Raw genomic sequence first — 16,472 nt, 5'->3', positions numbered from 1 at the left:
TCTGGGAGCAGATATTGTTTTGTGCAGTTACTGGTACACATTTAGCATATACTGTTTATATTGGAGTCTGTGTTTAACCTTTTATAACAATTTGTAATACAACACACATGTTGCACGTGTCGTTTGATCACTGAGTCAGTTAAATAATAAAATAAATACAGCATCTCAATCAATGTTTGATGGTTGTTAGCTTTGTTGTATTTAAATGAAATTATTTAGATACCAACAATTATACATTGTCACAAACCACTTAAAAGTCCAGTTTTACATGGGTTTACCTATTAATAAAAAGTAGAAGGAATCTGAGATCATTTACTTACACTTACACATCATTTATATAAAAGTAAAAAGAAACATCTACAGTCTTATAAATCCTGTTCAATTCATATTTGATCATAACATGATTAACACAGTATTTACATGAAGGAAGTGTCTTTCTGCTCCACAGCTGAAGACTTCTGCTTTGATCAAAACAGTTTCTAGACAAACTTCAAAACACCTTGTTTTCTCTTATGTTCATAAAGGTTCCCACACTGTAGCAATAAAACAGATTGAGAGCAGGTTTTTAAAATGGAGAAAATACTCACTTAATCAACTGTAAACATCAACGTCATTTAACTTTCATTTCTTCAGCAGGGTTGTAGAACCTGTTTGGTCAGTGCCTGAGAAACACGATGAGAAGCTGGTACCCAAATAAATGCACCAAATAATAAATTGTTTATTTCACTATAGCTTTGTTCATTTAAAAATATATTTAACGTTTCATGGTCAACACAGCCTAATTTTCTCTTCTATTGGTGCAAATTACATTATCAAATTGATATTTTTATTACAAAAATAAAGAAATACATATAGCACCAAATGTATCACTTTGTAAAATGAAAAGCATTTTTTACTGTTTAATGTCTAATCATTTACAATTACTTAATCGCTTTTGGAGTAGCTGTCTCTTATTTAGAATAAGCCAGCGCCTTCACGTGGCCATGTGCACACGCCTCTCATTTCAGAAAGCAGGGACACTCAAACGTGACCTTCGGTCAAGCCCTTCTTTCAATGGTATTTGAAAATGCATACTGCATCTCACAAGGGAGATAACCCACATTTTTGCAGAGCCGTAAACACGTCATCATAGACTTAATAACACTATAGTCAAGGATGTAAACACAAGTAGAGCGGTATGACGTAACATACAAAACATTTTTTTGCATCTTCCTTCTTTTTCTGCACTAATACTTCCTGTTTTTCCGGTCCGTCCTACGAAGGCTGTCTCTATTTAATTTGTTGAGTATCTACAGAAGCCTGCACCGGATGACGCAGCCTTGTAAATGAGACACACAGCTAGGAGTACTTTTTCCTGGTTGTTGCTCATGACCACACATTAATGTAAATGAATGAAAGCTTCAACGATTCATCACTCATGCAGAAAACATAAGTGAAGGAAGTCTCCAGTAGGTCTCTTTCTTAGCTGAGAAATGGAAATGCAGACGTTACTTTCTCATTGGCCTTCTGTGTGTAAATGTGAGTGGCTCTCTTCCTTAGTGAATTTGGCTGTTTACCTATGCCGTTCGGGAATTTCTAATATTGGTCAGATTTATCTGCCACTTCTGGTGGGTCTGGTAAAAACCATCTCTGTCTACTGATCATGAGTTATTTTGTTTCTCAGATGAGAATCACTGTTGGTACGTACACATCGCTGGACCCACATACATATTGGGATCACAAAACATGTCTTATAATTTGAGTCAACATATTTACTTTCTGAATGAGTAAGAGAAATTAATTTTTACATAAAATTACCGCATCACTAACACACACACACACACACACACACACACACACACATCTTAGTGAGAGACATTGCACAGACTTCCCACTTTTCAGCAGGTTAAAAAAAGTATTTTCTAGACTGTATATCCCCTAACCCACCCTATCCTAAACCTACTGACACAGACATGTGCAGTGAAACAACTTTAGGCTGATGATAATCCAAAGTGACATACAGCGGGCACAAAGTCTACTCGCACACTGTTATGCATGTCTTAAAGTATAGTCCTTTGTCAGGCTTATGAGACGTGAGTTCAGAATCTCCATTTCTGTAATACTTCTGATTGGAGGGAATTGCTTTTATTTGTCAGAAGGCTGCATGCACTGAACTGAGATGACCTACCATGACGGTTCGCTTTGCTTGCTTTATTCATTTTCCAGTTTTTCATTTGGTTGTTCCTGCCCTCATTTGGTCATTACCAGTTCCACGGTGCCCAGTCATGTTGTCCAAGTGCCCTAGTTCCTCTGATTGATTATATGCATTGTTCTACCAGTGCCTCTTTGTCTTGGATTACTGGTGCATGATTTTAGTGAATACGTGTGTCTGAAGCACAGATTTGCAATCAAAAGAATCTTATTCTTCGTTGAGTGCTACTTTCCTATAACCATGTCCTGCAACAGAATCCAAGACCTTAACAGAAGTGACATGGAGGGACTTTCCTTCTGCCTCCTTCCTCACCAGTGAATTCCTGGCTAACGAAGGTAAAGAATGATCATGCAGTCCTGTTTCCATCATCTCCAGCCTTCCACCACGGTCACGCAGAACCACTCTGTGTTCGTTCTTGAAGCTGCCTCAGATTGGGGCAGCTTGCACGAGCAAGAGTCAATGGCTGGGAAGAGAATCAGCACCTCTCAAGTCTGAGGCCATGTCTCCCAGTCAGACTGCACAGCCAGTCTCTCAGGTTGATGAGGAGTTCCTGCCTCAGGTGGGAGGAGTTTGGCATCTTGGGGGGTCTTGTTCATGAGAGTGAGAATGATGAACCAGTAACATATTCTGGGCATGTGGTTCTGAAATTGGTCTGACTACAGTGAAGAAGGAGCTGAGCTGGCACAAAGAAGTTTCTGATTACTGGTCGAGTCTGTTCTATATTCTTTCACCATGGTCATGAGCTGTCATGACCTAAAGGATGAGATCCCTGGATACAAGCGACCAAAATGAGTTCCTCTGTAGGGGTGGCTACGCCCTTAGAGATAGGGTGAGTTCAGCTCAGAAGGGAGTCGAGAAATCCAATGTCTTCACACATCGAGAGATGGTTTAACATGGAGGCAACCGGGCAGGTGCCTGAAAACCCTCACCATCACAACCCTACACTGGTATATCTTCAGTGTGAACCATTAGGTGGTTAATGGGGTGACTTTTCTGTTTAAAACTCTTCACACTGGCCCACATGTGAAAGGTCTCTCCCGCAGGAATCCTCGTGACCTTGCTGCTGTCTTTACGTGGAGAAACCTTCCCACACAGTTAGTAGGTAGTGTCTTTCTCTGTGAATCATGGGTTTATGATTTTTTTCTGTAAACTCTTTCTCACACACTATATTATTAGTTAGTTTTTTCAGTGTGAAATTTTCATGAACCTTAAAATATTCTTTTCGAGGAAATCCTTTTTCCACACAGTTTGCAGGTGCAAGGCTTTCCCAAAAATCCTCACATGGGACATACATATTGCTCAGTGTGAAACTCTCTTTTCCCACACTGAAAAAGTATATTGGCAAGGTTTCTTTTCAATGTGAACATGCATTGTAAGGTTTCTTTCTGATTGAAAATTGTCCAATATTTTTCTATATGCACTTCTGAACTCTAATGTGGGCAATAGGTTTGTACTGTGTAGCTTGAGCTATTTGTGAGGAAGTCTTTTCCCAGCTGGTGAGCACCAGTCTAGGTTCTTTTCTTCCCAGCCAAATCATGTCGCTTTTTATTTCATCCTTCTCTGAGTGTTCTGGACTCTCAGTGCCACTGTGTCTGAGGTGAAAAGAGAAAAATACAAATTAACATCGTTTAATTCAGAACCACACTAGACACGAAGATAAACTATCACACAGCTCATTGGACATATGATAATCATCCTCATTAGATTTGAGTCTAATCCCATAGTGTGGATGCACATAAGAAGCAAATATCTTTGAGAACTCAGAACATCAAGCCTGAACTTGACACTTTTTCTTTCCTCCTATATTGCAGTTAATATGAATACCAGGTGCAATGCACTGAGATGATCCAAGATCCAGATGGACTAGTACCCATGGATTGGAATTATTATTTATATAGTGCAACCATCATGAAGTTAACATTAATATTTTATAATATGTTGTTTGGGTAGTTTACTTTCTATGCAAACTAGTTTTAGACCATTCAGATGAAAAAGCAATCGATCGTAGTTATTTACATTCTACATCATATCTAATGCTCAAACAATGTAAAGACATAAAAAAACACTATTTCCATTAGGTTCAAGTGGAAGAAGATCCACACATCATTTGTTATCCCGATCAACCCCAGCATATTTACAGAATGAAAGAAAATCACAAAAGATTTTTCAGTACAATGATCTTTGACCTTAGGTAATGAAACTCAACCTGTTGTTTTCAGCATCTTCAATGCTCAGCTTCTTGAAGTTTTCAATCTTTCACGCCTCATTTCATTAAACGCCATCTTTATAAGTGTAAATACGTGGATTCAAAGGCCGCTCAGAGTTTTATTCTGTGTTTCAACACTTGTCCTAGTGTTTAAGATAGAATTAATAATATAAATAATAATTAAATAGAAAGAAAACTACAACCGAATCTCGATAAATGTCAATCAAACTCTCAAGATTCAGAGACAGAAATAGCCTAAATCTCACACACACACACACACACACACACACACACACACACACACACAATAACAACAATACACACACACAAAATGCATTTAAAATGAATAAAAACGAGTCTATGTAAAATGCCCATTTGTATTAAGATTAGTTTCTGATTTATTACATAGATTTCACTTTATATAATTATTTAGTTGTTCTATCAAATTAATTTCACGTCAGTGTTTGCTTACATTAATACTATACTAGCGCGCGTTGTTTCAGTGAATCAAAACAGTAGCAGAGCTACTGATTCAAACGACTCGGTTCTGAAAAAGCTGTTTCTTCTTCACCGATTTTGGCGCTATAGTATCTGGCAAAATATATTTGTACTGGTACCATTTCACGGCTCTATACAATTTAAACGCGATGTGATTTAAACTATTGAAAAGATTAAAAGCCCACACCTTTTCGGTGAGAATCGACAGATCGCGGACTTATGACGTCACACCGCCGGAGCAAAATAAATTTTTAAACAAAACCATCAGATTACCATGACATGATACATTTATGATCTAAAGTTTATTTCAGCATCTGAATACACAATTTTTAGCTTAATTTACAGAATTTTATCAAAGGTCCATGACCGTAGTTAGAACACACTAAACCCAGACCTATAAGGATATTAGTGATGCTTTGCATGAGCAACTTGTTATAAAAACACACACACACACACACACACACACACACACACACACACATACACACACACAGCACGGCAACTCATAAAGGTTACCGAAATATTTCACTTGTTATCTGCGACGAAGTGCCACACGTTGTTATTTAATGTTTTATTTCGGTCACCATCCTACTCACACTTCAAAAGTGGAAATACATAAAACTAAAGACAAAGAAACTGCATCACGTGTGATCTGAGTATGGTAAATATACAGTTAACAAGGAAACATATAGTTGAACGTATGAGACTAGATAATCAAAGCAAAGTTATTACAGAAATGTAGTCCAGAGAAACAGACTAAACTAAGAAGAGTGTCCTCTGGTGGCTGCACATGGGCAGTCCAACAGAAATGTAATTTTCTAAATTTAATTTCAAAAGAACTAACAATGTTGTCACTGAGGACTTGTACACTGGATGAAATGATTAACTTCATAATCCCATTTATCTTCTTCAAAATAAGATATTAGATAATTAAAAATGTTGATTTATTGATTATGTACCATTTCTCTGCTTTTCTCATTATATATAAACGCAACAAATCCTAAAACGTACAATCAACATACTGCACAAAAATTCCGTCTCTTTATTTGGCATAAAGACACCCGATTAAACCAAAGGTGTTCCCGACATTCAATATCCTTCAAGCAGAAAAAGTACATTACCATTACAAACTAAATCTCATTCTAAGTCATTAATTACTCAGGGAAATCATCAATGGTTTTAAAGTGTATTTCTTTGGTTTAAGTAGTACCAAAGTAAACAACAGTTATCTGTTTCCCAATTTAATATCGTCCCTTTTTGAAAACCTTTCTTTTACATCAAGAAGAAAATATTTTAGAACTTGTTATTTGAAGGTTTAATAAAACCGACTACTACAAAAAATAACAAAAAAAACACTTTTGGTCTGGCGGTGTGACGTCATATCTCCGCGCCCGCGCGCCTGTCAATATGCTTTTATTAAAATGTTTAAAGTGTTCGCGTTCAGTAAGAAAGCGTCAGTGCGATCTTTCCGTGCCTCGATCGAGGCGTGATGGCGAGTAATTAACGTTTGTTTTGGGGTGTCTTAAACATCGCCACTTCTTTGTTTGAATGAGTTAAGAGCGGAAAGGGCAGACAGATCAAACATCATTTGAAGGTACGGAATCAAATTCACTGACTGCTGGTTTTAAATGAATGTAAAAGTACGAACAATATTAGCAGTTACATTTAATAGACACGCTTCAACAATCTCAATACCTCATTACTTAAGCAATATTATATCCGCAGTTGGGTATAAATAAAGATAGCTTTATGTATAATATATATATATATATGTATGTCTGTATGATTTTGTAATTATGTTTTACAGAATTTTCCATTTTATTTACAAGTGCACAGCAGTCAAATTAATGAAATAATACTGCAGCCTTAGAAAGTAAAGCAAAAACGTAAAGTAAAAACGCACTTAAATGCGCTTAATATCGTAAAAATTACCCAAATATTGAAGTATGAACACCACTGCGAATGCGAAAATCTGACCGGATATTTCGATAGTTTCAATTAGAAAGTAGTGTTTGATTTAGGGCCTTTCGGCATAACTGTATGTGCATTTAACCAGTTAATGGGAAAAGAATACATTCAAAATTAAATGTTTTTCTTTAAACGGTAGCCTCACGATAAGCATATGCATATGACGTATCGTTTTAGTAAAGACTCAAGAGAAGGAGAGCGTGTGACCTGTGGAGTGTCGAGGTGCCTCTGGGGCCGGTGTTGGGAAATATTACTTTAATCCCGGTGCGTTGTTCATATCACCGGGTGTTCCTGGGAGTTTCGTTCTGCTGGTTGGATTAGAGTTGGTGAACATCTGCTTACGAACTTCACATATTAATGATGTTCTACTGAGATCAGTATAAGACTACAGCGATTCGGTGAGTCTTGATCTCAACATCGAGAACCTGGCGAAAGATCGACCTGGGCTTGGTGTGTCACGAGGGAAAGAAAAGCTAGGTTTATTGTTTGAATAATAACTATCATTAACTGCATCACAATTAGCGTCTCTTGCAGAGCTATGTGGCCGCGCTGTTGAAAAGATGGCATTTATTGTACTGGAGCATGAAGACTTGAAGATCGAAGAAGAGTTCAGAGTCAAGCGTGAAGGCGCCGAGGAACAGGCAGAGCGTTTATTAAAGAGAGTGAGGAGAACGTTCAGAGTCAAGCGTGAAGATGCTGAGGAACAAACAGGTTTCTCGGCTGCGCTCATTTGATCCTCACTAAACTCTACAGAAAGGAATGGTATTGTAAAGAAATAAATGTAATTAGAAATAGGGTCGAAAAGTTGTACAAACTCTAAAAATGAATTACGTTCATCCTCCAGCGGTTCTCGACCCTATACCAGCGCTACTAAAAAAGCGTTTCACGCCGTTTTGAAACAATTCATCGGAGATGGGCATTTTCGAGCGCTTTTAAAAATCCTTCGTGGCGCCATTATTAAAGACATCGAACCTGGACTGTTCGTTTTAAAAAAATTGCAGGCCGTTTTCTGATATCCTGTATTTTTACGCTTTTAGAAAGATCGTGGACGTGGAAGCGGCTTTGTTGAAAAGAGATTAAATGCAGATAAAGGCCCGTTGAATCCTTTTTGGATCTAAGTGCGGCATTCAACATGTTTTGATAAACAGACTTGGAAAAACGTCTAGGTGTCTCTGGTAATGTTTCAAATTGGACATTTGAGTGACTATAGGTGACCGTACATCGAAGAATCTTGGTGTTCCCCAAGGTTCTATCCTTGGACCAGTTTTATTCTCATTATATATATTTCCATTGTGTAGCGCAATACCAAAAAATAGCACAATTATCATCTTTACCTGATGACGTACAATTATACGTTTCAGTTGAGCCTAGAGACACCATTGTAATAGAAAAGTTGTCCAACTGTCTGTCCAGCACTGTAAAGTGGAAGAAGCGTTAAACAAAGATGAAACTGAAATTGTGGATAAAAAAAGCGCAGCAGGAGAGGACTGAAACTGAATTGTGTTCAAGTCAGAGGTAAAGAACCTGGGTGTCATTTTGGACTGTGGTCAGAATTTTAAGTCTCGCGTTAATCACGTTAAAAACATGTTTTTATCACTTGGGAAATATTGCCAGGATTAAGTCCTTTTTTAATCTATTAATGCTAAGAAAATGTATCTTCTCTGACTTGATTACTGTAATGCTTTCTATACTGGTTTACCTCAGGGTTCTGTAGTTAGGCTGCAACTGATACAAAATGCAGCAGCTGGAGTATTATTGAAATTAAAGGAACAAGATCATGTTTCACTGGTTTTAATGGAATTAAACTGGTTACCGGTGCACCGAAGCATTGCATAACCTCATCTTACATTTCTGAGACTCTAAGATATATATATATATATTCCTAATTGAATGTTATGATCCTCTAGTGCTGGACTTGTACAGTAAATCTCAAGAGGTCTGGGGGTACCTATTTTAGTCATTATGCTCAAAAATGTTGAATTGTCTTCAAGTTACGTTTGTTCTTTTGTGACATTTAAAAATGGTGTTAATCTGGGTTTGTTTTGTTTTTTGGGTTTTTTTTGCATTAGACCTGATGGCACTGAAAGAGGAGAGTCAAGAGGATAATGTTCAGCATGAGAACTTTGATTTGTCGTGTGATTTCATGACTAGAAAGAAATCGCTTAGTTGCTCAAAACCTGAAAAGACTTTGCGAAACAGAGCTCAAAAGACAGCAAACAGAAGTTATTTCAACTGCCAACAGTGCGGGAAAAGTTTCAACAGAAAACAAAGCCTTGAAGTCCACATGAGGGTTCACACCGGAGAGAAACCGTACGCGTGTCCTCAGTGTGGAAAGAGTTTCAAACACAAGCAGCATCTCGACGACCACGCGAGGATCCACACCGGAGAGAGACCCTTCACCTGCGAGCACTGCGGGAAGAGCTTCAACAGAAAAGGAAACCTTAAAGGCCACATGAGGATCCACGGGGAGAGAAACCTTTCATGCATACTGTGCGGAAAGAACTTCAATCAAAAACCATCCTGAAAAGCCACATACGGATTCACACCGGAGAGAAACCTCACGCGTGTCCTCAGTGCGGAAAATGCTTTTCGTATAAACAGCACCTCGTCGACCACGTGAGAGTTCACACCGGAGAGAAGCCGTTCGCCTGCAAACTGTGCGGAAAGAGCTTCATTCAGAAACAGAACCTGAAATACCACATGTTAGACCACAGCGGAGAGAAACCGTACACGTGCTCTCAGTGCGGAAGGAGTTTTAAACACAAACACCTCGACGACCACATGAGGATCCACACCGGAGAGAGACCTTCACCTGCCAGCAGTGTGGCAAGAGCTTTACTCAAAAAGGGACCCTTAGAGACCACATGAAAACCCACACGGAGAGAAGCCGTGCGCCTGCCAACTGTGCGGAAAGAACTTCATTCGGAAGCAGAACCTCAAGTACCACATGATAAGTCACAGCGGAGAGAAGCCTCACGCGTGTCCTCAGTGTGGAAAGAGTTTCAAACACAAGCAGCACCTCGACGCCCACACGAGGACCCACACGGAGAGAGACCCTTCACCTGCCAGCAGTGCGGGAAGAGCTTCACGAAAAAGGAAACCTCAAAAAACACCTGAAGATCCACTCGAGAGAAAAACCGTTTGCGTGCGATCAGAGCAGGGACGAATAACTGCTTCAGAAGGACATCCAAACTGTTCCGACTGAGAAAGCGTCACAAGACCGTACTACCATAACTGTAGACTTTCATCCTAGAGTTATGCGTGCGCACAAAATGTAACGTCAATAACGTCGTGCCAGAACCTGCAAAAAATCTCTTTGGTGGAAGATTTGGCGTTTGTGCATCTCCACCCGACTCCTCCCAGAAATCACCGTATATGGAGCTTACTATGCATACTTTTACTTTCACTGCATGTAATTTTCATGAATTACACCATGTTTGAGGTACACCGTTGAAGGTGCAAGACATTAAAGAAATCTGAGATCCAGACTATACACCAATTCCATTTGGGCCGTAGCTCACACATTAATTTTATTGCCAAAAGTTATCTGATATCATTACATTTTATAATAAAAACATAAGAATATCAATGAAAGCAAAGCAGGCTAACCTTATACTTTTACACTGGTTGTATAATATTTCGCTGTTTTAAACAATTCAAATAAAATTTGTGGCTTGGGTTTACAAGATCTGACAACTTTTTTAAGTTTTCAAATCAACTATTATTAGCAGTAAGCACTAAACCGTACTGTGCCTTTAAAAGCAGGATAAGTGATTCCTGGAAGCCAATGTTGATATGAAATCACTACAGCGTTTTGTGAAAACACAGCTGAAGCAATGTTATGACGTGTTGTCTACACCGGATGCGGCCATAACAGCGTTTTTGAAAAATCGCTTACTCTGATTTTAATATTTCGGCTAAACCTAACCTATCCTAGGCAAGTTGGCCATCCTTACTCTCCGTCTCTTTAGCGGACACGCTTTTACGGATTACATAATAAAAGTGCTTTTGTTTCACAGTAATTTAAAGCTTTCTGTAAATGCATGTGTTCTGCTAGTATTTACTGGGTTTCTGGTTCACTTTTGAGAGGCAACAAAAAGTTGGGTTGGTTTTATTTGGCGCCGTGGTACTTTATTGTACAAAAGCAACATTTTGTTGATTATTTCTGCGTGAAACGCACACATTATGTCATATTTTAAGGCGTTTCCACTGTTTAAAAAGAAATTACACGTCTATATAAATTCGTCTAACTGCGCACTTATCTGTTTAGTCGTATTACAACGTTAGTTTAATTTCTCACTGAAAGACAAATTAAGGTGCCAAATATACACGTACACTTTATTGCCAGCACTAATGGGACATCCTTCCAATTAATAGGTTTGATTACTTTAATTTACACGAGTAAACATCTTTTGCAGCTTGTTTTACTCATCAATCCCAAATTATCATACCGAGATGTAATATTAAATAGTAAAGTACTACCAAAATGAAATCCCTAGTTCTCTTTAGTCCAGACCAAATACAAAGTAGTCAAACCTATAAGGAGGTGTTCGAGAACTTCTTGAAGATTTAATGCATCATTGAAAGTATTATATATCTGTCACTTAAATATGCATTTATTTAAATCTTAACAAGACTCAACTTAACTTTCCAACTGATCACTTTCTCTTCTGGCATGCGTTATGTTCACTACAACCTAGGGAAGACGGACAGTCACGATAATGAATGTAAGTGTGTGTGAATTTGTCCGTATCTGTGGAGCTTCAAAATTCCTTGGGTGTCCAAACATACTTTTGCCAATGACTATATTTCTTGTTCAGCTGAATAGTACTTTTATGTACTTCAGAAATGGGCTTTATGCACTTTAAGTATACTTGACTTTCTAAATATATTTGAGCTGTGCTTGTGCTCCTAGAATGTGGCTAGTCCAGATTTAAAAAAACAGTCGAGAAGAAAAACCAAGAGACGCTTCCATGTCCCACGATCATCTGACATAAAACTACATCAAAACTGTATAATGTTATGGAATGAAATGTCAACCAAGTTGTTCAAAATGTTGCTTATTTCTGGATCTTTAAAGAAACTTGCTCACACAAAGAAACTTGAATAAAATGCTTTTGTTTAGAAGCAGGGACGCCTTGTCTTTTGATGTTTTGTGTGTTCAAATCTTACAACAAAGTATATGCAACTAAATAGGGACATAGTAGTATTATACTTAGAGTATAAAATAATGTTCACTGCAGAACATTTGTATATTTAACTAGTAAACTGAGACTTCAAAGTGTACTAAAAATACTACTAAAAGTATTTAATTAGCAAACTCAGGATACCTATAAGGTCACTTTTAGTGTGGTTAAAGTACAAGCTAAAAACATTTATGTAAGTTATTTAGCACAAATAATACTTACTAAAATGTTTATGTAAATTGCATTAACACTTCGGAAACTACTTTTACTACCTTTAATTAAAGATGTAAATGTAAGATCAGTTTGATTTTAGCGCAGGACTTTTGTTTTGGTTTGGCGGCGTGACGTCATTAGTCCGCGCCGCGCTCCGCGACTGATTCGGATGAAGACAGGTAAGGTTAGGTGCTTTTCATCGTTTAAAGTGTTTAAATCGACATAACTCCTTAACAGTTATATAGAGGACTGGAACGGATGTGTTCACCAGAGCAACACGTTAAGGTTTTACGTAGAGGCATTACAGACAGTCCTTTGTAGTGAATCATTACAGCATTCAGCATTGGAAGTTGTCCTAAACCCAGTGTGTGTTCTTGTCTCAAGACAACTTTGCCTAACTCTTTTGATCCCCTCCCAGTGCCGCCCTGTCCGTGTCTTAACCGAGCTGCTAACGTTAGTGATGGAGAAACGGATCTTTTCGGAGCTCGAGTCAATTGAATCAAATGCTTCGCAAACTTCTGAATCGAACGCGTTTCTGCTCAAAACAACGACAACAAACAAAACGCAAACGTGACCCTTCTAGAAAACGACTGCAAGTGCAGTCTGTCAAATATAAAATACAAAGCACCAAACACTAAACAGCAGTCCTATTACAAACACGAACCTCCTATATGATGTGAATATTAGCTAGTTTTGATTGTTTTTGGGTTAATTAACTCTAGCCCTGATGAGTTTACTATCTAGTGACCTCGAGATCTGATCGAGGCGCGCCCAGAGATTTTAGTTCATGTTCATCTGTTGATCTTAAACAGAACAAACTCCTGCGAAGAGGCCGAGGTCCACGGGGCGCCATATAAAGATGGCTTTGGTGAAAGAGGAGAGTGAAGAGCGTAAAGATCGAAGAAACACTGAGAGTCAAGCGTGAAGATGGCGAAGAACAAACAGGTTGGTTTCGATCTCGAAGATGAACCCATCTTTCTTGAAGTTTTTAAACGCATCGGTTTTTAAATTGGTCTTATTTTTAAGTGATTTTTCTGCATCAAAGTGGCATGCTAGTATTTAAGTATTAGTACATGATCGTTACAATAGTCGTATCTCAGAAATACCAGCCTACTTCTAAAGTAATCGGTAGAACATCGGTGGAAGTAACTGTGCTGGTTTTCTTAGTTTTTTCTTGAAAAATCTCTGGTGAGCAAATAATACAGACAGTGACCAGTGACTTTATAAAGAACTGCTTGCAAATCATGATTGTTTTGACTGATTTCTCAAAGAACTACTGGTTTTATCTCAATAAGTTAATACACAGCTTGTAACGCTGCCAACGAGAATCTGAATATTTCTCATTTCTAATTAGGTAACTCCTAGTTTTATGCTATTTTACGACAGCATGTGGCGTTACCAGATGCGTAACAAATGAAGTTTGAAAAAGCGAGAAGTCAAAAATCGTCACTATAGCAACGAGTGTGGATGATGGTTTTAGTTTCACGACAGATGTGCGCAATTTATGGCGCTTGAAAATGAGTCAGTACTTTTGTAGGTACAGGATCGATCGTGTTTAGTTTTGATACTTTTGGTGAATAAATTAGGGCCGTCAAAATTGTTTCATTAATTCCGTGATGTTGTTTTCCTTACGGTTTAACGCCTTACGTATATTAAACACAAGATTGGTGTTGCGTGATCAAGTTTTAAAGAGACAGCGCTGCTTTTAAAACGAATGATGCCCATCGAAATTGATCTTTTTTCGGTTGATAGATTGATATCGTGCCATTAAACTGGAGTTTACTTGTGTTTTTTATTTACTTTTCTCACCTCAGACCCGATGGTGCTGAAAGAGGAGAGCCAAGAACGAAACGAGTATCGCCGCGATTTCAAAACGGAAGAGAATCGATCGGTTGCCGCCGAGTCGAAAAGACCCCCTTGGCAAAAACGGCGCAAGCCGCAGGCGTTGATTCTCGGCCGAGCGCTCGTCCCGGAGAGGCCCCTTTCACCTGCCAGCAGTGCGGAGAAATCTTACCCCACAAAAGAAGCTTTAAAGTCCACGTGAAAATCCACGCCGAAAAGCCGCCGTTGCTGTGCCCTCAGTGCGGGAAGAGTTTCACGCGGAAATACAACCTCAACTCCCACATGAGGACGCACACCGGCGAGAGGCCCTACCCCTGTGCGCAGTGCGGGAAGAGCTTTTCGCAGACGAGCCAGCTCAACGTCCACATGAGGATCCACACGGGAGAGAAGCCTTTCAGCTGCGAGCTCTGCGGCAAGAGCTTCAGGCAAAGCGCAGAGCTCAAAGCCCACGCCACGGCGCACACCGAGAGAAGCCTTCTGCGCGTGCCACCAGTGCGGCAAGAGCTACACGCAGAACAGCCAGCTCACCATCCACACGAGGATCCACACGGGAGAGAAGCCCTTCTCCTGCGCCGTGTGCGACAAGAGCTTCACGGTCAAGCGGCGCCTCAAGGCCCACATGAAGAGCCACGCCGAGAAGAACCCCTTCACGTGCTCCCGCTGCGGAAAGAGCTTCACGCCAGAAGCGCACCCTCGCCCACCACGGTGATCCACACGGAGAAGCCGTTCAGCTGCCCGCTGCTGCGAAGAGCTTCCGGCTGAAGGGGGACCTCCAGGTCCACATGAGGATCCACACGGAGACAAGCCGTTCGAGTGCCAGCAGTGCGGCGGTGTTTCGGCGCGAGCGCGAAGCTCCTGAACGCCCGTCAGACTTCACGCCGGGAGAAGCCCTTCATCTGCCGCGGTGCGGGAAGAGCTTCACCAACAAAACCAACCTGAAGACCCACATCCGGATCCACGGGAGAATCCCTTCAGCTGCGACCAGTGCGGCGAGAGCTTCAGATACAACGCCAACCTCATCAATCACGCGAAGGTCCACTCGGACGGCGGCGCGAAGGCGTTCACGGACAGCGAGCAGCTGGAGGACCACGTTTGAGTTCACGCGTCTGAGCGCGGCCCTCCAAGAGTTTGGCGAGGAAGGAAGCCTCGGGATGGAGGGAGGAGATCGTCCTCGGCGTCGATCGCGGACTCGCTCCGAGAACAAATTGCCGTTTTCCTTTGTGCAAACTGCAGGAACGATTTTTGCAAAGATCTGCTCATTCGTTCTGAAAGAGCAACGTAATAATTTGGCGTCATGCTGAAAGTTTTGCTTGCATCCGTCGTCTCTCAATGCTTGACCTTAAGGCTCATTTTATGTTTGTATATTTGTGCTCCTTTGGCCATACCTGATCATCTTCTGTGCTGTGGCTTCAAATATTAAACAGTTACAGTGTATTCCCTCAACTTTTCGGGCATGTGTTCATTTTACTTTGAATCAGAATCTTTGTCAAACTTGATAAGCAATAAATTGACAAACTAAACAAAATCGCTTGTTCCTATCGAGCTCAGCTGTATTTTCAAATTCAAATTTATTGTATTTAAGCTTGTAATAATAATAATAATAATAATAATAATGAAATGCCTTTAACTGAAAATTGAGGGTTTAATTTTGTCATTATCCGTGACTGGCACTCTATTCTCCTATTAAGTGTTTCTACACAATCTGTGTTGTTGAAAGCACTATAGAAATGAATAAAGGTGTCGACTTATTTAGTTGTTTTCAATCTGGATAAAATGTGATACCGATTGTGGAAATACCCGGCAACTTAAAATGCACGACCAGGAAAAGCATAGAAATATTCTAGGTATTTATCAGCCCAGTTTATCTTTCATGGACGTACCGTTTCCTTTTTAATCAGTTTGCTCAATAAACAACCCAAAGCAGTTCATCTTCCTTCCTTTGTCTTGTTACTTGCAGCATATATTGGATGAAGTGTTTTAAAGAATTAATTAATTTTACACAGCAGCGATCCCAGTACCCCACGCATGAGCGAGCGCCTAAAAACAGAAAGATGGGATTCACGCTTTTAAGTATTCGCAATCCTACTGTCACAGTTATGTGCTACGCAAGTCTACAGTGTGTGTTATAATAAACAGCAGAATGGATGCGATGGAAAGTCTATACTGTACAGATTTAAACACTACTGCAAGAGAACGATGTAATTTTTTTTCAGCATTTTTGTTTGTCCTCAAATGGCATGGACCCCAGGCCAACCGAAGGGCCGAACCAGCGGCTCATGTAAGGGCGATGTCAAGTAGTGATGTTTTGGCAAATGTTTCTGATCAGGAAGCGCTTCTTGGTAGAAAACCTGAAATTTTGCACTGAAGA

At 39.8% G+C, this 16,472-nt stretch overlaps 2 protein-coding genes across 3 annotated transcripts in view; one reads left to right on the top strand and one right to left on the bottom strand.

Moving 5' to 3' along the window:
- The window catches only part of LOC122343020 (NLR family CARD domain-containing protein 3-like), a 135,278-nt gene that overhangs the window by 19,116 nt on the left and 99,690 nt on the right, over nt 1-16,472 (bottom strand). The window lies entirely within an intron of this gene.
- Nucleotides 9,345-14,866, top strand: LOC122342303 (zinc finger protein 84-like). The gene is made up of 4 exons (XM_043236099.1): nt 9,345-9,689; nt 9,778-9,934; nt 13,075-13,183; nt 14,077-14,866. The coding sequence occupies exons 1-4, from the start codon at nt 9,345-9,347 to the stop codon at nt 14,864-14,866; spliced, it is 1,401 nt and encodes a 466-aa protein (XP_043092034.1).

This window comes from Puntigrus tetrazona, chromosome 4 (assembly GCF_018831695.1).
Source record: "Puntigrus tetrazona isolate hp1 chromosome 4, ASM1883169v1, whole genome shotgun sequence".
In the NCBI taxonomy this organism is placed as follows: Eukaryota; Metazoa; Chordata; class Actinopteri; order Cypriniformes; family Cyprinidae; genus Puntigrus; species Puntigrus tetrazona.
Note: the sequence above shows the minus strand (reverse complement) of the source record. Positions and strands in the feature narration are given on the sequence as shown.